This window comes from Gymnogyps californianus, chromosome 14 (assembly GCF_018139145.2).
Source record: "Gymnogyps californianus isolate 813 chromosome 14, ASM1813914v2, whole genome shotgun sequence".
NCBI classification, from domain to species: domain Eukaryota; kingdom Metazoa; phylum Chordata; class Aves; order Accipitriformes; family Cathartidae; genus Gymnogyps; species Gymnogyps californianus.
In genome coordinates this window covers 12,868,437-12,888,891 of record NC_059484.1, presented here as the reverse complement: position 1 = coordinate 12,888,891, position 20,455 = coordinate 12,868,437, and the positions used below count along the sequence as shown (strand labels likewise).

Sequence of the window (20,455 nt, the reverse complement as noted above, 5' to 3'; positions counted from 1 at the left end):
TTTGTACATGTAAATCTGAGTGGGGATGTCACAGAAATTCTCCACACATGTAAAGCTTCCACATCTGGAAAAAAATATTATGTGACTTTCTTATAAACCACAGGTTTTCCAGTATTAAGGTTCCGGTGGCTTCTAATCTTCCTCAGAGCTTTTTAATCCTAACTACAAAAGAAATCAAGAAAGCCATAGGCTATCTACATTTTAAAGAGATGATGGCAATGTCCTGGGAAGCAAAATGTCCCTGTTCTCTCCTGTTTTATTTTCATAATCTGCAGAAATCATGAAATTAAACCCAGCAACACTGAGTAGCACTAATAGAACAGCATGCTAACAGAATTAAGGATCAGTATTTCTGATCAGAGCTTTGCCTTCAACTTTTGTTTTCTGACGTACGTAGTTATTTCAAAAGATACTTAGGTCGGTGAAATATAATTGAGCACAATATTCAGTCGTCTTCCGTTTGAGGGATGAGTATTCTCTGGTGGGGCGTGCCATGGGAGCAGCCATCAGAGGTAAGGTTGGACCTTGCATGGGTTGTGTGTTAACTTTGAAAGAGCAGGGGAGACCGGGAAGCGTTAAGTCCAGAGTGGGTCCGTCTGTATTACATCGTCACTTCTGTTTCTTTGGTTGTCCTCCTCCTCAGCAAATAGCCATCGCCCGCGAGGGTGACTTGCTGACCAAGGAGCGGTTATGCTGCGGGCTGTCCATGTTCGAGGTGATCCTGACACGAATTAGGAGCTACCTGCAGGACCCGATCTGGCGCGGGCCACCCCCGACGAACGGGGTCATGCACGTGGACGAGTGCGTGGAGTTTCACCGGCTCTGGAGTGCCATGCAGTTTGTGTACTGCATCCCCGTGGGCACCAACGAGTTCACTGCAGAGTGAGTGTCCGTCGGCCGGCTCTGCCGTTAATGCCGCTAATGAGCTAGCGGGGCCGGCAAGCCCCCGGGGTGCCCTCAGCTGCAGCGATAGCCTCTGCTAGTGTAGAGGTCGAGGAGGAACGTGGGTCCTTGATGAAAGGACTTTGTTGTGCACGGACATAAAAAGATGCCCAGAGAGCTTTCTATCTGAACTGCTGGGGAAAAGAGCAATGTAAAGGGACAGGCCCAAGGTGACATGCAGAAGGAGATGGGTAGATGGGCCAACAGCCCAAGTCAGAGGCTAGGTCCCCATCCATCTTACCCTGTGATGCACTCCGCACAGCCTGGCCCTGGTGTAATTCTGCATATCTCCTTCTGAGTTCATTTTCTCTAGGTGTATACCCACTTCATAGGAGTAGGACTGAATCTGATTTCTCTAGGAATTCACCAAGGAAAGTTCCTGGTGCCATGGTAGGACTTCTCTTACCTAACTCTATCCTGTCTTCTCTCCCCACCCCATCACCCTGTTCTCCTTCCAGGCAGTGCTTTGGAGATGGTCTGAACTGGGCAGGTTGCTCTATCATTGTTCTCCTTGGACAGCAACGGCGCTTTGACCTCTTTGACTTCTGCTACCACCTGCTGAAGGTGCAGAGGCAGGACGGGAAAGATGAAATCATAAAAAACGTGGTAAGTTGAAGGGTGAGGTCCCAAAGGACCCGAACCAGCACACTTCTCTCCCTGTTTTCTATCTTGCTTTGTCCAAACTCATAAATTACAACCTTGCCCGGTGTTAACCTTATTCAAACTGGACACACTCGCTGTGAGGTTTCCATCTGCAGTCTCAGCAGAGAGGCCAAGGTTTTAATTGGCTTGACAATCAAATCTTTTTTCTCCCAAAGCTTTTCCCTTCTTCCTGGGGTTGGGAAGCTGGAGCTGAGAAGCTGGTATTTCCAGCAACCATCCTGTGATCTCAGTGGCTTTATCAATAAGCAGCTGGGAGTATAGACTTTAGAACGGTTAACTTAGGACCACTCACTGGCCTTGTTAATGCTCTGTCTTGAGTCATCAAACCCTATAATGAAGTGAGTCACCGGTCCCTCGGAGGTGCTAAGTGGAACTGTAACGTGTTATAGCTGCTTTGCTTTAGCAGAGGTTTCCAGCAGCAGGGCAGAGGTACTGGTACTTTCTAGCTGGTCAGATGACATAAGACTCTCTTCATCTACTGTTTTTCTCCCTCACTATCCCTCCAGCCCTTGAAGAAGATGGCCGACAGGATCAGGAAGTATCAGATCCTGAACAACGAGATTTTTGCCATCCTGAACAAGTACATGAAGTCGGTGGAAACAGACAGTTCCACAGTGGAGCACGTGCGCTGCTTCCAGCCCCCAATCCACCAGTCGCTGGCCACCACCTGCTAGTGTGGACACTGAGCCTGCGCGGGTTGGGAAGGGAGAAGGGACTGAGCCCAGAACAGCTGGGAGGGGTGAACTCGATGGCGTGAGACCTGGCAACAAAGTAAGACTGGGTATGCCTACTACACACGAGTACGCATCTTACCATCCGGCCCTGTTTGAATGCATGTTCTTCTATACCATCCCTGTGATCGGTTTTACTTGTAGCTTTCAGACTTGGGGGTGGGTGGGGGCGGGCGGGCGAAATGTGCTTTTCTTCCATGAAGTGGTCCGGTTTTTCCCTGCAATTCATCCAATCGAACGCATCACTCTGAAGCCATACTGCAGCCCCAAACGTGGGGGTCCTGGTGGAAGAGCTCCATGCTTCCGCAGTGCCGGGAGCCTGCTCCCACTGCAGAAGCAATGGGGCAAATCAACACCCCCAATGACATGTGCCACCAGCCATGGAGCAGGAGGGTCTGAAGACAACCCCCTGATTCACTCTTTGGCAGGAAGAAGGGATGAAGGCAGGATGTCACCTGTGGCAGCACCCTGAGGATCAAGTGATGGGCACAGAGGAGCCGTGTCGGGCTGGTCTTGGATGGCTGCCTGCCCCAGGCTGGGGCTAGGTTCACGCTCTGCCGTGTCGTTGGCCTTTCTAGCATCTGTTAAAGGGAGCTTTGGCACGTGGGTTTCAGAATAGCGATGATGTAGTTGCCAAATAACTCCTCAGTACTTCAGAGAGCTGGGGAAAGAGAAAATGGCCTGGCTTTTTCCCTGCTATGGGACATCCACTTATTTTAATGCAAAGGGTTCTCCCCTGAAGACACATCTTCCATGGCCTAAACAAGATTTCTGATGGACTACGGAAGAGGCTGCGTTCACGTGAATGCGCTCTTGAACGTATTCATTTGGGTGGAAATAATCACTGGTCCTGACAGGAGGCAGGTGTAGTTACCTCGAACATACATGATCTTTGAGCTTTGGCCAAGGATGAGAGCTGGCATGTGTAATCTGTGTGTGTTCTGGGATGCTATTTTCCCTTGTTTTAGATAAATTTCTAGTGGCACAGCGACCAAATATCTTTCTTCAGAGAATGGTGACTATCAGCAGGGCTTAGGAAACTTCCCATCACTCAGAAATGATGTGATTGTTTAGAAGAGGTAAAATACAGGAGAAGCATTAAAAAATACCCAGAATTTTCCAGGTTTAAGGGCATTCAGAGGGAACACTGGAGTCCGTTTCCTTTTCCCACTCAGCTAATCTAAGATCCCTGGATACTGAGAACAAATTCAGTAGGAACTTCAAGGAGGATTTCGTAACTCATGGTCTTTCCTGCTTCCCCTCAGTAGTCTCACTGAAGTGATACAAAAGCTTGTGCTTGAAATTAAAGGAGATCAAACCACATGTTCCAAGAGAAAATGATGCTAGCCTCACCACTGGCAATATTTTAATTTCTCAGCTTTAGCCAGGTCACAGCAGATAATTGCTGTTACAGTATACAGATGTGATAATATATATTCCTTTCATGCATTTCATCATGCCTTGTAAACTGCATGCTATTACAGATGTTAAAAAGGCAGAGCCTGGGCATTTATTCTCTCAGAGGGAACATATAATTAATGAGTAGAAATGTCCCAGCTGGAGTATTTTGTCTTAGGAAACAACAGCCAGCAAACTACTATTAGCAAGAGGAGATCTTGCTGGGTGGGATGAATTTGTTCTTGCAGATGCTCACCACCTACTCCCTTGATAATCAATAAATACCCCACACGTGAAAAGTGCTGGACGTTTTCACACCTTGAGTTTCCTTTAATTACTGAGACAGACATTTAAGCTGCAGGGAGGAAATTGTGTGGCACAGTAATCTGAAAGTAAAATGAAATCTCAGGAAGTCTGGCTGAAATCTTTGAGTGGCAGGGAAGGACCCAGCCCTGGCAAGGCGAGTTGTTTCCTCCATGTCGTGAGGAAGAGCAGCAGAAGAGCATCTGGGACTCGATGACACTGCAGGGCTCTTGCTCTCTATTTACTTTTCCACTAAGGATGTCAGTTCTGGTTTTCCATCACGTTCCAACATTTCTACACTACTGGAGTGAGGGTATCTACAGATATATATTTTTAAAAGGAAGAGGAGAATCAAGCACTTTATTTTTTGTGGAAAACAAGATACGAGGAAGATAGATCCAACCAAGATCCTATTTTTCCTGACCTAAATAGTAAGTGCTTGTTATTTTGGTATGAAAGTGTTGCTGAAAAGGTGACACAAGTCCCTGTCTGGCTCTCAGAGCCACCTCTGGGCACAGCACAAATTAAATGTCTTACTGCGTCTGACATGTTACGGGATGTTGGAGTCTTCTCAGAAACCAGCATGAGCAAGAAGTTACTACAAAAGGATGAACTGTACCGCGCAGCCCAGTCTCAGCTACCTAGACAAAATAGAATATAGTAAGGTGGATTTAAATGCCTGTTTTCATCTGTTTAGGTCTGGAGTGAGTCATGAGATATTTTACCTAATCATGAATATCACTTTGCATTCTTTTGCTGTAGTTTTGCCATAATAATTCTCTGAAATCCTGCAAAACACAGTTGCATGTACTTGAAAGAACAGGTAGATGAAATCTATTTGTTGCCCTCAGATTTGCTGGCAAAAATGTAAAATCCCTTCAGATTCTGAGGGATTAAATGTTTTGAGCAAAATGTCCAAAGTGCATGAACAATTTGTAAAGTGTTTTTGACTGTAGAGTGTATGCAGATGTTTTGCCTTGTTGCTCAAGTAGTATGAGATATCAGCTAGGAATAATCTTATGGTCTTCATTTCTGAGATTTGATGTTATTGCCCTTTTATTATCTAAAGGATGCAAATAGTCTTTAGCTTCAGTTCTCTAACTCTCCTTGGCTGTGTATGAGAAAGAGGACCAGGCTTAGGTCTTTAAAGAACTCCATGAAAATGGAATTTTTTTCCTCCTATCCTTTTTTTAATGTCATAATTGTTAATGGAAATAGGGAGCAAATTTGTAACAGTAGGGCTAAATAGTAACAGATTGCCACAGGGTCAGGCATATTCTCCACACTTGCAGACTTTCTGCCAAGTTTGGGTGTCTTCCTTGCAGATATGCTCTAATCCTATAGCTTTCAGCCTTTTACAATCTGCAGACCCCTAATTTTTTTTTCCTAGGGGAATGTGGACCTGTGTCTGGATACTTTAAGTCCACTAACTATGGGCTTGCTTTTTTAACTACGTTTTCCTGCTTACGCTGAAGTAGTCTGCAAACTCCCCGGGATTTAACAGCCACCACTTGGAACATCTACTTCAGAGACAAGTTGTTGGCTCGATACAGGAATTACAGGGGAAGAAAGGATGGCCTGTGTCTTGAATGAAGTCAGTCTAGGTTATTTTAATGTTCCCTCCAGCTTTGACATTATAAAATGTGACTGTTCGCAGTGCAAATGCCTTTCTTGGATGATGCTACACTTGACTTTCAACAATACAATAGAAAGGGGAAGCAAACTAGTTCAAGCTCAGCACTTCAATGGTTTTTCTTTTAAACTCTGACAGCGCTTATTAGCATTGAACAACATGTTAGTCCTTTTTCTTCTGCATTACTCCAGTCCAGTAGGTTCATGTGTGTTTGAGAACAAAAGAAAAAAGAATTGAAGGTGTAAAAAACCCAAGAAAATATTCTCAAAAACTCTTGTCAAATGTACCATATTTGTATGAAAAGCTGCTTGAGTTATTTTGTACAATGAATTTTATTTATGGTGAGGTATATTTACGCTCGTGATCTGATACGGTGTTAAATTTTTGATTCATATTTGCTATGCAGCTGAAGATGATATTTTGGTTTTGTATTATTATTTTTTGCTGTTGTTCTAAAATTCAGCTAACAGAAGCTTCCATCTCCATTAGAAATGCTTCTGCAAGAGTAAAGCATCTGGTACATGGTGATATGTCCCATAACACAGCAACCAACCGTGTGTACAACAAATGTGGGATGACTTTTGTGATGAAGAGAAATAAAAATTGAGCTCATTCATGAAATGGGCAGACTTTACCTTGTGGTGTCATCATCAATACGATACCTATTATTTGGGGAGAGCCTCCAATTGCACCTGGCACAAAGAAAAAGCTAAGAGGAATAATGGCAGCATTTTGTTGATAAAAACGTCAAGCTTTTGTCAAAACCAAAAAAAAAAAAAAGAAGCTTTGTAGCCAACACCAAAACAAACAAATTTTCCTATCAAAAAGTTAATGATTTTTGATAAAAACATCCTTCCACAACAAATTTTCATTTGAAAACTTGTTTTAGTGTAAGAGGGCTGGGGGAGGGAAAATTATATAATTATTTTTAATAGAATTTGACAGGCCCTACTCAAAGCTAAACTGAGGAGCTAATTTCCTCTCATTACCACAGCCTTGTCAACTCAACAGGGGCTTGTTTATTCCAGGAGACTCTCCTTGCTATTTTTTTTCCAAATTTCCATTTGAAACCATTCTTAGGTTTGTGTTAAAAACATCCGAGGAGCAGCCGTGGTTGCTGACTGCACGAAGAGCAGTGGGAACCGAGGGGAAAAGACCTTCTGGGAGCTGAGGAATTAGGGTGAAATAACTGATGTGGATCTATGGGCGTGGGAGCACCTATGCTTCATCAGCTCTAGACAAAATACAGTAACTGATGTTCCCTTTCACAGCTTCTTCCCAAGGTTTCCTCATGGGAACAGCTTCCTAGCTTAAGAAGAATAAAAATGCAATGATGCTTCACATAAAATTGGAAGTGAACTTTACACCATGACCAGGCAGCTCTGTTGATCTTTCCGATGTGCTTTAAGTCACAGGACACATGATGTGCCTGCAGCCCTGTGTGTAACATACTGCTGTGGAGTATTTGCCCGATGGTTGAAAGTTGCCCAATGTTTACTGATTTCAACATGGGTCTGCAATGGGGAATGGCAGAGGAGAGAGCAGGGCTTTCTTCCTGACTCAGCCATTGATACTAGGCAGGTTGTTTGGGTTTCATCCTTTCTTCCATCAAGATTTTTTTTTTCCCCCCTTTTTTTTTCAAGCTAATTTTAGCTGCTGTCCCATGGACACCCCAGTACTAACACCAGTCCTAAGAAGTGCCGATAGCTCTCAGACTGCATGGTCTCACCTGGAGCCAGAAGCAATACTTGCTTTGAGTATCGGGGTCCAAGACTCTGCATTTTGGACAACCAACCCTAAGGGACCAGCATCAAAGATACAGGCCCGCATCTTTCTTCTTCCTAATATTTCTAAATATCTTTACATCTTCAGATTAAAGGCACTTCACCAATGCAAAGAACCGTTCATTAATGATTGTTTTATTCTTTCAAAAGCATAACAAAATGACCCTTTCTGTGACCTCTTCTGCAAGCCAGGAGTGCCTTTCACATCTAGTTTTGCTTGATTTAGAGTTCTGATGCAAACACCTGGCAGATAAGAGGTCTGCAAACAAACATCTGCTGATTACAAGTCTGTTCACCTCGTGGCACCCACTGCTGCTCTGATGCCTTAAGGCCTCCGATGCCCGCTGAACATCCACCTCCTATCCATCACCAACCCAGCACTCCTGTTCTGCCAACGTACATGGTTTATGGGGCCACAGTGATCTGGATCACTGAACTGATCTGGATAAAAAATTTAACAGCCCTGGGAGAAACGAGTTGGGGTGTGTTTTATGGCCTAATGACCTTGGATCACCCAGCTGCTCCACAGCACAGACCCACAGGTACGTGCACTGGCACAAGGAGGGCAGTACAGCAAGGGTGGGAACCCACCATGGGTGTGATGGGCTTGGGAACTCTCCGTGTTGGTGGTGGTGTCTGAACTCCTGTAGCACAAAATAACAGCCTCAGCCACTGCAGACACGGCTACCTTGAGACAGGCTGAATTAAAAGCTGTCTGCTCAACAAAGTCCAGTCTTTCAAGCTTTGAGCATCCTGCAGTCATCTGAACACCAGGCAATTCCCTTAACCCCTACACAATCAGGTCATTGTCAGAAAGAGGATTTACGCTCTCTTTGAAGCAGCAAATGGCTCCTTGGAGCCCTCAAACTATACAAAGCCACAGCACAATATTGCAACCCTGTTCTGAAAGTTTCCACAGGAACCGTGCCTAGCAGACATCCAAGGGCAAAAGTTCCCATCACCTGTCAGCAGAATACGTCTGATACCCAGTATTTTTCCATCATTTTTTCCAGACCAGAAGAGATGAGCAGAGAAGAGCAGGGGAAAGAAAGGCCTTTTGATGTTGCTAAAGAGGTTATTTGCATGCAAAGCTGTCTTGCTCTACCCCCTGGATTCCAGTCAAGTTTTTTGGCCTGGAAACCAGTATTTCAGGAGGAACTGCATTGTTAGAAGATGAGCTGCTAAGGCAGACTCCCTGATTTCTGATGAGTTATTTTTAAGGAAACATCTGATGCGAGTATCAACCAGTGAGGTCATAGCTTGGAGCTGAACTCCCTTAATTACAGCCTTCCCATTAAAATGAGGATATGAAGCAATAAAAGAGGCATTGGTTGCATCCCTGCTTTATTGTTATCAGTCTCAACTTGCCCTTGACTAAGGGTAGTAGGCAATTCCATGCCAATCCTACCTGGCTTTTAACTCCCATATTGCCATACGCAGCCTTGCTAAATCTATCAAATGCAATTCCTGTGACTTAGTGATTTTATATACCACACCCCCACAGCCCCTGCACCAGAGAGAAAGAAATACGTGACACACTTGTGTCCCGTGGTCGATTGCAAGATCTGACTGAAGCTTCTCCCACAGTGGTGACAACTAGGCACGCTCCTTCCCTGATGTCTGATAGAGTCAGCTCACACTGTGGTGTCCCCTCCTTTTGGGACCTTTTCCCTGTCATGTCTCCTCTCTTCCCAGAACTGAAAACAGCTTCTCTTTGGAGATCTCACCTCTTGTCAAATCTGGCAAAAGTGACCCATGGGGTCAAATATCTTTGGGGATGAAGGGGGGTTATATAAACACACGTGTATGTGGTCACATTAGCCTCTTCCTTTAGGAAATCAACCTGACAGGGGAAGGTAAAGCTGTGGCCCAAAGTACCTTTTACTTTTGACTGCACCACCCTCTCTGCTGTGGCAGTAATTTATGAGGTTGCACCATGACCAAAAGGATTATTTTAACCCCAGATCCCTTCCATAAAAATTTGCTCCCTCCCTAACACCTCTTTGTGTGCAGTGAGCAACTGCGCTCTGCACAGATGGCAACAACACTCACCCACAAAAGCTTGGAAATTATTTGGGACGCAGTTTAACTGCCAATAACCCCATTACCATTAGGACTCCCCAGCTACGAGCAAGACCTCGGGGTGTTGGAGAAGGTCCAGCAAAGGGAAGAGCCCCACAGTGCCCCTGAGCACCAGAGCGAGCAGGCAGAGCAGCCTGCGAGGGGACGGGGGACATGAATTCCCGCAGCCAGCCGCAGGCAGTCAGCCCTGCAAACACAGCAAACACTTGTCCCACTCTGCCATCACCGTGGTTTCTGCAGTCAGCCTCGTATTTGCACATTGCATGAATAGCTCTTAACCAGCATCAGCGAGTAAATTTACTAAATAAAGGCCAAATCCTGCCACCATTGTCTTGCCCAGGGTGCCTTTTGCCTGCGTAATATACAACAGCAGCAGAAGTTGCTCCCAGATCACTGATAAATCAGCACACTTTTCATTTCCTACATCAAAACCCGCTGCCACACAATTTGGATTGATTCTCAAGTGCTCCTGTGATAAAGGGGAGGATGTGGGATTCGGCTGGCTCAGTCTCTCCCAGCCAGTGACCCACAGGTCTGTGACTGATGAACAGACCCGATTAAAATCAAATGACTCACAAAACACTTGAACATTACATTTGCTGGAGAAAACAGTTGTACAGAGATAGGATTAGGCGCTGAGTGAAGGAGCCATGTGGTGCTAGCAGTGCTGCAGCTTGATGATCTAAGGGCAATTTCTGTAGTAACAGGTAATATAGGGAAAAAAAAGCAAATTTTCAGACACGTTCATATCCTGCAGATCTTACATCTTTATATTGCTTTATGACAGATACCATTTCTACCTATAAATGTGAGCTTGCTGAAGAAAAGCTACCGGTTTTACTATTGGTTTTACTTATCTGTGCTGACCTACAGTGAAATCTAGCTAATGGCTCCTGCTGCAACGAAAGGGCTTTTGTATTGGCAGTAGGTTTCTGTGTACACATGGCCACCGTGCACAAACACAGGAAGGGAGGTCGTCGGCAGAGTAGGGTGGGGATGAAGGCAAAACACACTGGTGTGCAACATGCTCCGAAACGTTCACACGCTAATATCAGCAAGAGAGGCTTCGGCTGCAGTGGGACAGGGAGTGATGGGGGAGCTACAGCCCCCCTATAGTACAGGCTGAACCATGTGGCCTTGATGAGTGAGACCTGCCAACTAAATAGTCACAAAATAAAAGAGTGTAAAATGAATTTAAGTGATGGAGGAGCCCATGGGCTGGAGCTGACTTTCTCAGGACTGGGATTCAGCACAGAGGCAGCTAAGTCTTAAGTCACAGCTGCTGCTGCTGGTGGTGAAATTGTGCCCTGGATCTCTGATCTCCTTTTGTGCAACACTTTACAGCACAAGAGTGGCCTTGTCATTACAGACTCATCCTTTGTTGATCTTTCTTTTTCAAATGCACCTTTGCCTGGAGCGTGGCCTTCCCCTCTACAACTCAAAAGTCAGGAAGGTCCATTAGGGAAATTTGGCCTGATCTTCAGCAGAGAACATGCCTTTGCCCATTGAGTACATGATGCAGGGAACCCTGCACAACCTCCATTAGGATATATCCATCCTCCCTAGACTTCCACATATTTCTCAGCTCCCCAACCTCGTCCTTCAGTCCTACAACCTACTGCACACAGCCATAGCAGTAAGTGGAGGAAAAATAAACATCAATGCTTGAAGCAACAAGACACTTTCTGAAATGTTTCCTTGCTACATTAACAGCAGTTACAGTCTCTTTTAGTAAGAGGAGGTATCTTCAGGAATACAGAATTTAATTTCTCTTGTTTACTTCTACTTTCTGTTTCACCATACTCCGCACACGTATGAAGTCCACAGCTTTGCAGCGTGCACAACCCGCCCCGCGTACACCCACTGTCCCACAGCTCCGCCACTGCAACTGGGCTCACACACCACCTAACCAGAAGTGCAGCCTCCTGCTCCCACCGCACCTTCTCCCGACCACTGCAAGAAGGAAAACACACTCCAGAGCAGAAACCCCTGTCTGCGCTGAGGCAAGGGGAGCCTCCTCCCAGATCTGTGCAAAGGCTGTTGAACCCACCCGCTGCTGCCACCATACCCTCCTCCTCTCTCCCTCCAGCCCCCGAGCAGGCAGGGGGCAGGCAGGGGACACGAGGCCAGGGCAGCAACGGGGCCCGTGCAGCCGGGGCTGGGGGCGCAAGGGTCGCAGGGGGAGGTGGCTTGCCCCTGGGAGCGTGGAAGGCTTGCGCGGGCATCTGCTGCCGGTGCACCGAGCCCAGCGGCGGGCCGGTCCCGTCCCGGAGGAGGAGCCGGGCGGGCAGGTGTGCTGGCAGCCCGGCCCAGCCCTGCCCAGTCCCGCCAGCAGCGGCTGCTACCCTCGGCGCCGGGATGCTGTGAGCCGTCCGGAGGACGAAGGAGATGGAGCTGCTGGAGGCGAACAGCAGCTGCAGCAACGGTGGGTGCACCCCGGTCCGGCCCAGCAGCGCGGGGGGGAAGCGGGACGAGCCCCGGGGCTCAGCCCTGCCCGCCCCGCTCCAGCGGCGGCAGGGTTCCCGGGGAGAGGGGCGGCAGCCCTGGCTCCCCGCCGCGGGTGCTGAGGCCGCTACACCCCCCGGCCTTATCCCCCCACCCGGCTTTGGGGCTGTTCTCTGTTACTGCTCTGTTTTTCTGGGTTTGGGGTTTCTTTTCCTTTTTTTGAGGTCTGTATAGGAATGGGAAAACTCCCTTTATCCGCAAGCCACACACAGCCCGCTCTGCCAGCAGCAAGCACTGCGCTGTCAGCCTTACAGCGCTTACAGAGAAGCTAGGATTTTTTTTTTTTTTCTTCCTTTAAAGATTACCTAATCCAGTCGGTAATCATGCCATCCCACTGCCTTATGCTTGTGCCCAGTAGCACATTGCAGAGACTTTTACCCAGCCGACAGGCAAGGCATCCCCCCTGTACCCCAGGAAATATTTCCACAATCAAGGATGTTTTTCCATTAGAAAAGAAACCTATTAGGGAACCTTTGGGAACTCATCTAGAAAGTCACTGGGATTTTTTTCCATTAGAAAAAGGTTGGATCCAGTTCGGATCCAAATCCTCAGCTACATGTGCGGGGGCCACGGGGTGCAGCTGCAGAAGATCTAATCCAGTCTCTTGGTTCAGGAAAAAGGTGGGACCCATGCCCAGGCTGCCGGCAGTACTGTGAGCAGTGTAGCCATTGCATACCCCTGCCTGCAGAGACACAAATACTTGCTCCATAATTCCTACATGAGTTCAGACAGAAAATTAAAGTCCTTTACTACAAAGGGAGTTTTGTGACACTCCACCTGGCTGTTCTGTTCCCCACAGTTGCAGTCACCCTGTCTTTACTACACTTGGAGTAAAGATTGCAATAGGCAGACCTGCTGGGTGTGGTAGGAGCGTGAGGGAAGGAAGAAACTCAACAGTTTTCCCACCCACGCACAGCAACACACCTTGGCTAGAGACACGGGGCATTAGTGCTTTTGGTGTTAACAGCAGAAAACCATGCTTGCTTTCAGTCCTTCCACACTGGCAGGACTTGGTGTGCTTTACAAGCACTCAGGAACTCTGCAAATAGGTAGAATAAAACCATTAGACAGTAGAGGCAATGTATAGATGAAACTTTGGTCCGGGACGAGCCTGTTGTTGTCTTACGAGCAATCCCATGACACCGCTCGGTACACAGAGCTGGAACAGATGCACAGTTACAAAGTACTGGCATCACTCCACATTAAACCCAAAGCTGTAAGCTGCATACGAGCTGGCAGATGTGAGGATTAGTTGGCTGGAAAGCACCAAAGCCTTTGAATCAACAAGGTTGGGTGTTGATAAGGCATAGTTCAAATTCATAACATTGGAGTTTGGTGGAGACACTCTGGCATAGGTACTTGGAAATTAAAATTACGTTATTATAGTGGTCCTTGTGGCCTCCCAGTTCAGTGTGCAGACTGGCAGACACATTCAGCGTCAATGAGCTGCTTGAACTGCACTCCATAAATCTGTCACTTAACACCTTGCCATTTCCACACGTGAGTAAAGAGGTGTCCTGAGTTTTTGAGAGCTGATGGGTATGTGCTGTTAGGGTGGCAGCACAGGTGGCTGTTCAGAGGGACATCTGAATGAGTCCAAAGAGCAACAGGGGCGCAGCTGATAGTCATATCAGTAATTTGCTGTTTTATCTCCATGGTGGTCTCACAGGGTCTCTGGTCACCCTTTCGTGCCTTTCCCACCGGGTCGTGTGCCAGGTGATCAGCAATGCTGACCCAGCTGACTCTGTCCAGGACAACGGGACTTTGGATAACTTCTGGGTAACTCAGCTGGAAAGCAGTTATGGATTCTACATTGGCCTGGGCTTGGCTGTCTTCTCCAGCTTCCTCATTGGAAGCAGCGTCATCCTCAAGAAGAAGGGGCTGCTACGGCTGGTGGAGAAGGGAGGCACCAGGGCAGGTAAGGCTTTTGTGGGGGGCAGGAGGGAGGAGGTCCACCTGTTCCCAGAACCACATGCATCATCTAAATTCAGCACTTATATGGCAGGGGAACACCTCTGGGTACACATCAGCCTTCCATCAGCAATGTAAGACAGACCTTTTCTGTGTGTATGTTTGTGTGTGAGACTCGGAGAGCAGTGGTGTGCTGAAGCTGAGGAGCTAATTTACAGAGCCCTGCATTGGAAGGGCTCAGCTAAAAGCAGCATTCCCCTGCCTTGCACTGCAAATAGCAAGTCACATGCACTGTGTGATCAGATGTGCACCCACCAGAAGAACAATACGTGCCCATCACAGCTCTTGCATGGGAAAGTGTGAGGCCAGGAGGAAGCAGAGTGTTGAAAGCTCTTTGAAATGTGCCCCTTTGCACAAAGGTGCAAGTCATCCCCATGCCACAGACCAGAGCAGAGCAGCACAGCTCCATGACCCCACTCTTGCTCTTATTGATGCACTAGGCAGCTTTGCCACCAAGTCACTGAGGCAAGGATGTGGCCCCATGTGCTTTAATTGCATTAGCAAGAGCCATTTATTAATGCAGGACTGCACGCCTGCAATCTGTGTGAACTCTGCTTGTGGTTTTCAGAAAGTTTTCTGAAGTATGTTGCTCAACAACATGTAGATAACTTTCCCCTAGCACCAAGCTCTTAGAGCGAGGCATGTGTTTATGTGCACGTATCTATGGATGGGAAATGGTGGAGGAGCACTGCCTACAGCAGAATTGCACTGTGGAATTGGACGTATCCCATCAGCATTGCAAACATTCGCTCTAGCAGCAGCGTAAGTCCTACCTGGCAGCTGACCTACTTGCATAACTACAAAACAAAATAATGATAATTAAAATACTACTGCTTCCCAGTTCTGGCCTAGGAACAATTCTTAAATCATTTACAAAGGAAGTCAGTATCACTGTCCCCATTTTACTGTGTCCCCATATGAGGACACAGAGGCATAGAATGATGAAGTGACTGTCCGGAGTCAACCAGGAGGCGAGCAGCAAAGCTACCAACAGCACCTGAGCCGCAGTTCAGTCTCAAGTCTGTCTCCATCCCCTGCCATTAGGCTGGCTGCATGCAACTGCTGAACTCACATGGGTTTGCTTTTTGCCATATATTTGCACAATGAAATATCAGTATTGTTTCAATTGTGGAAGATGTCTCTCTCCTCTTTCCCTCCATGAACTCCTCCCACAACAGAGCCAAGTGAGTAAAACAAGAGCAAACCCCTCCCTATTTTTCAGGATGTTTAACCAGGAATTAGAGATTAATGACAGAAAACTACAGCTAACGAAAAGAGTTCTTGAGAAAAAAACCCAACCAAACAAAAAACAAAACCACCCAGCAATTTCTAAGGAATACCAAAGCACAGCATTTGAACTTGAGCATTTGTGAACTTGAGGAACCAGAAGGGGCTGAATTCTAGCAAATTCCTGTCTGCCTCTTCCCTCCCCCTTTCCCTATCTCACCCTTTAATCTCTCAGTCCCAGTGTTTCACCCCTACTATCTGAGCACATCACTTTTCTCCAAGGCAGGTCAAACACTACTGTTACTGACAGCTCCGGTCAGCTCAGACTTATCAAAAACACGGGCTCTCTCTGACCCAGTAAAATCAGGGTTCACAATGTCAGCAGGCTCAAGCTCCTTACATCCAACAGCTTGTGGGTTAAGACCAGAGCTGGATTAGTTCCCAACACGGTATGTCCATTCTTCCTCATTTATATGCACATTTTTTTCATTGAGTTGTTCCAATACCAGGAATCGTTTTTCATCAGAAACACTTAGCCGCATAATGACTGTTCCACATAAAGTTAACAGTAGGATTTCTGGCAGTTCAGGCTGAGGCCCTATGATACAACTGTGATACAAAGCAGCGTACAAAAGGAGCAGATAGCTCCTGGGACAGGATGCAGGAAGCCTTCACCACGACCATCCAGCAACACGAACTAAGGCACCACATGCCCGCACAGAGCAACCGACCAGTTTTTCCCCCCTTCATCTTTCACGGCTATAACCCCTACTTGAGCTGGGTTTGGAAAAAGTCATTGCCTTACCTTAGCGCCCGTGCACGAGACTCCACAGCAAGCCAGTGCAATGCGAGGTGAAGCGCAGGCTCCCTGCGGGCAGGATGCAGGGTGGCAGTGTCCCAGGGAGCAGCCTTTGGGTGGGGGGCACCCAGCACAGAGCAGCCCCTGCCATCCTTCATCCCTCTGCTCCAGGAGTGCCCCATAGTGAACAGGCAAGTGGAACATGCAAGATGAAACATGACCAGTCCATAGGACCTCAGCTGGGGTGTTTATTGCTGGATTTAGGGGCCGATGCATCCTGATGAACCAGCAAGGATGACCACGGCTCCCAGGGCTGAAGGGCAGCCCCAAGCTCCATGCTGCAGCAGGGCAGGCTGCACCCCAAGGCGATAACCTCTGTGGCTTTGGGGCAGTGGGTGCCATTCCCATTGCCACCCAGGATTAAACAACTGCTTTTATTGTATTTGCATTGTCCAGACCTAAGTGCCAGTTTCCACTGATCCCTTGACGCAACATAATTTCCACATAGGATGGCACGTCCACATATTCTGTCCTTCCAGGCTGTTTTCTTTGTCACACTCTGCCCCTTGCAATTTATCCCTCTGCAAAGGGACGTTTCTCATCTCTTACTCCGCAGAACATGGTTGTTCACTCCTGCATATCTGTGTGCTTTGCTTCCCCAGGAGACGGAGGCCACGGCTACCTAAAGGACTGGCTCTGGTGGGCTGGCTTGTTAACCAGTAAGTAGAAGCTGTTTCCCTGGGTTTGCAGCTTTTCCAGGGTCTGTCCCTGTGAATCAGGTGTGGAACAAGCCCAGCATCTGGTGGCTTAAAGCCTTTTTTCCTGGCAAGTTCCCCAATCATCAGCAGAGGTACCTCAAGGAGTGTGGAGGCAGTGAGCCACATAGGATCTCCCTCGCCATCCTCCTGCAGGGCTGGTAGGACTTGCTAGCTCAGTTTTACCTGATCAAAAGCATGAAAAGCCAGGTTTTAATAAGTCAGCTGGCTGGTCGGCCTGCGTACTCGGCACAGGGCAGACAGCCTCCCCTGCATGCCTGGGGGCTCCAGGAAAGATTACTGCCGCAGCACAAGGGAGATAGCAAGGAGGTGTTGGTAGCAGCTCCTTTCTTGAGCAAAGCTTGCTTTGCCTTAGAGCAAGCCTTAAATCCTTCTTTTCATGCTGCAACATTACGGCATCTTCTCAAATTGGACTCACAGCTGTGCAAAGAACAGCAGAGGGTTTTTCAGAGCAGTCTTTTCTGGCACTCACTGCTGCAGCAGCAGCTCAAGGTGCCCCCACCTTGCTCTGCCCTTGCAGCTCCTGCTGTGCAACCACCATAGCACAACCCATAAGCAAGCACACAATACTCACTGCTCAAGGGACAAAGACAGCTCAGCCAGAGAGGGACACCAGAGCCCCAAGGAGACACTTTGTAGGCGAGGAGCAACCTCCCAGCAGCTCCCACAACCGCCCACCCCCTCATTAATCACCCACACACGCTGCAGCTGCCTGGCTGGGCTGTGGGGGCTGAATGAGTTAATGTGGGTCAGTTGTGATATGGCCAAGCCCTGGCACCCCCTAGCCCTTCTCCCTGTGAGTGCAGGGCTCCAGGGGTGTCTCTCTGCTTGCGTTAATTTGTAATAGAGAGATTTTCACCCACTATCTGGCCCTGTTTAGCAGCAGCATGAAACCTCCATAATAAAACCCACTCTCTAACTGTCGTCTTACTAGTTTGCAAGCCCACAAGAGAAAACACAAAAAGTATACTGTAACTCACTGGTATTTATTTTTCTTGTGTTTGTTTAGTGGGTGGAGGCGAAGCTGCCAACTTTGCCGCCTATGCCTTTGCTCCTGCAACTATTGTCACGCCTCTGGGGGCTCTGAGCGTGCTCATAAGGTGATTTGTGTGTCTATAGCTTCCAATTTGCCTTTTTGTTTGCCTGTTTGTCTTGTAAGATAGAAAGACTTGAAGTGATGCTAATATGATTTATTTTGCCTAAAGGAAAAAACGTCTTAGTGTTTTCTAAAAAACACCCTGGCAGTTGTTGTCCTTTTGGGGGATCATTTGGAAACCACTGAATTAAGTAGCATGCTCTTCTGGAAATGCTGTATGTGGATAGCAGCCACATACACTTCAGGTTAAATTATTGCAAATATGTGTTACTTCCTTCCTTATTCCAGCTCTTTAGCCAATTCAAGGTTGGTTTTTTTGTTTTGTTTTGTTCTTGTAGTGAACAGTATTAAAAATATAAAAGAGTCAAAAATATCAGGCTTGGTTTTAAACTTTCGTTTGCCTTTTATTTTCTAGGCTTTTAGAGTGCTCTGATGTTGTGTTTTTATACTTCTGTCTGTTGCCAAAAGGGCTGAAACCCTATTTTATGTCTTTATTTTTAAAAAGGACATTCATATCAAAACATATGACTCCAGGTACTGAAGGTTTTACGGAAGGACTGTTATTGTGAAATGCACGAGCAAACTGAGAGTTAGGACTGCTCCAGTGTCTTGCCCCAAATGTTTATGGACAACTAGATATTTTTGCAGATATATCTATAGCCCCAGTACCTTCAGAGTTTCTCTGGGGCTTAATAGTTCTGATGATTTAGTTAAAATTAATGTAACCCTTTTGTTGTTAGGTTGGGGGTTTTTTCTCTGTTACACTAGTCTTTGAAGTAATTTCCTTGGGTGCTAAAGGCTCCGTAATGCCCAACAGCTCATGAGTGAATCTGTAGACCCTGAAAATATTTCTGAGGATGTGCTAAAACATTCAGGATTTTTTCACCTTGCTGATACATGAGCTGTGATCTATAGATCAGACCTGCATTACTGCAGGTTCAGCTGTCAGTAGATGCAATGTGATTGTGTATTAACACACTGGAATCCAAAAAATTTACTCCGAATTTGTGTCCTTGTATCACATGAAGGCTTTCTTTACCTTATTTTAGCTGCTATTCATTCTTTAAAGGACTTTAAAGCACCAGCTGACGTTTTTCTGTCCCGTGCAGTGCCATCCTGTCTTCATATTTGCTTGGAGAACGGCTCAACTTGTTGGGAAAGCTGGGCTGCATGCTCAGCCTCGTGGGCAGCACCGTGATGGTGATACATGCCCCAGAGGATGAGGAGGTCACCACTCTGGATGAAATGTCTTCTAAACTGAAAGAGCCAGGTACACAGGAGGTTGTGTTTTTTCTCTTGAGGCTGGGCAGTGCATACTGCTCCCCATGCCCGCTGCTCAGTTTTGAGTTACTTCTCTCCCTCTTCCAGGTTTCCTCGCTTATGCTGCGATCCTCTTGGCTGTCTGCTTCCTCCTGATCTTCTACCTCGCACCCCGCTATGGCCAGAGCAACATCCTCATCTACCTCACCATCTGTTCCGTTATTGGTGCCTTCTCCGTGTCCTCAGTCAAGGGCCTGGGTATTGCCATCAAGGGCTTCTTTGCTGGCCGGCCTGTGCTGCAGCACCCATTGACGTGGATCCTAGTCATCACACTGGTGGCATCCATCACGACACAAATTAACTACCTCAATAAGTCTCTAGACATTTTCAACACCTCTTTGGTGTTTCCCATCTACTATGTGCTGTTCACCACCATTGTCATCACAACTTCCATCATCCTCTTTAAGGAGTGGGTCGCCATGACCGTAGTCGACATCATTGGGACAGTTTGTGGCTTCCTCACCATCATTTTAGGGGTGTTTTTACTCCATGCCTTCAAAGACATGGATGTCAGTTTAGGGAATCTACCACAAGTCCTCCAGAGTGGAGAGCAAGCGCCGGTCACCCGAGATGACAAGAACATCCTGATAGAGGTGGACAACTCCAGCATCGCCCCAGAGGATAAACCCAAAGTATTCATGATCTACACCTAGTGTGTTATATGTGATGGTCTGGAGGTTGGGTGAATGGGTTGATGTCAGTATTCCAGATGCTAGTGAGCAATTTAAAAAAGGAAAAGCAGAAAATAAAGCCAATGGTGTCTTATCCAAAGCTTGGTAGAGTCAAGCCAAGTCTTTCTGTGGGCTTTTGGATTGAGTCTGTGTCATGGTGTGGCAGCAAGGGGTATGTTTAATCCTTACTGGGCTTTAATACATGCAGCCACTGAAAATTAAAATCCTCTTGAAATATGATACTTCTGGGACAAAGCTCCTCTCGGAGGCCCCTTCCCATCTCTTATTCTTGGCAGGGCTAATGTTTATTCTTGCGCTCCTTCCCCTGGGTGGCCATTGATGTGTTTATTTCCAGGCCCTGATTGAGTCATTGATTAGTGTTTTTTGTCTTTTTTTTCCTTTCTAGACGCTTGCGTGAACTCTGAAATACACACCAGTATCTCAAATGGAGGCGAGAGACAAGGACTGAGTGGTGCACGCCTGCTATTCAGACTCTGCTCATCCATGTTTAATTACTTGCTCTGCCAAGAATATTGGTGAATATGGGCAAAACC

The 20,455-nt window shown here is 47.0% G+C and overlaps 3 protein-coding genes across 8 annotated transcripts in view; 2 read left to right on the top strand and 1 right to left on the bottom strand.

The window, feature by feature from the left end:
• Positions 1 to 2,489, top strand: part of CYFIP2 (cytoplasmic FMR1 interacting protein 2) — a 45,638-nt gene extending 43,149 nt beyond the window's left edge. For all 5 annotated transcript variants that reach the window (XM_050905086.1, XM_050905085.1, XM_050905087.1 and 2 more), the window contains 3 exons: positions 644 to 882; positions 1,401 to 1,548; positions 2,112 to 2,489. In XM_050905086.1, coding sequence (XP_050761043.1) covers positions 644 to 882; positions 1,401 to 1,548; positions 2,112 to 2,279 — 555 coding nt within the window. In that variant the 3' untranslated portion in view covers positions 2,280 to 2,489. The remainder of the gene's footprint in view (positions 1 to 643; positions 883 to 1,400; positions 1,549 to 2,111) is intronic.
• Positions 1 to 16,273, bottom strand: part of FNDC9 (fibronectin type III domain containing 9) — a 33,839-nt gene extending 17,566 nt beyond the window's left edge. The window contains exon 1 of the mRNA XM_050905091.1: positions 16,045 to 16,273. Coding sequence (XP_050761048.1) covers positions 16,045 to 16,256 — 212 coding nt within the window. The 5' untranslated portion in view covers positions 16,257 to 16,273. The remainder of the gene's footprint in view (positions 1 to 16,044) is intronic.
• On the top strand, positions 11,925 to 19,883 carry NIPAL4 (NIPA like domain containing 4). Of its 2 annotated transcripts, XM_050905088.1 has the most exons (6): positions 11,925 to 11,961; positions 13,711 to 13,959; positions 16,701 to 16,757; positions 17,824 to 17,914; positions 19,020 to 19,180; positions 19,279 to 19,883. In XM_050905088.1, the coding sequence occupies exons 1-6, from the start codon at positions 11,925 to 11,927 to the stop codon at positions 19,881 to 19,883; spliced, it is 1,200 nt and encodes a 399-aa protein (XP_050761045.1). The 2 variants fall into 2 exon arrangements, with proteins under 2 accessions (XP_050761045.1, XP_050761046.1); XM_050905089.1 differs by lacking the exon at positions 16,701 to 16,757.
• The last annotated feature ends 572 nt before the right edge of the window (positions 19,884 to 20,455 follow it).

Coding starts and splice junctions, on each gene's coding strand:
- NIPAL4 (XM_050905088.1), top strand. CDS start 11,925: ATGGAGCTGCTGGAGGCGAACAGCAGCTGCAGCAACG. Junction 11,962..13,710: donor GAACAGCAGCTGCAGCAACG/GTGGGTGCACCC, acceptor GTGGTCTCACAG/GGTCTCTGGTCACCCTTTCG. Junction 17,915..19,019: donor GCTCTGAGCGTGCTCATAAG/GTGATTTGTGTG, acceptor TGTCCCGTGCAG/TGCCATCCTGTCTTCATATT.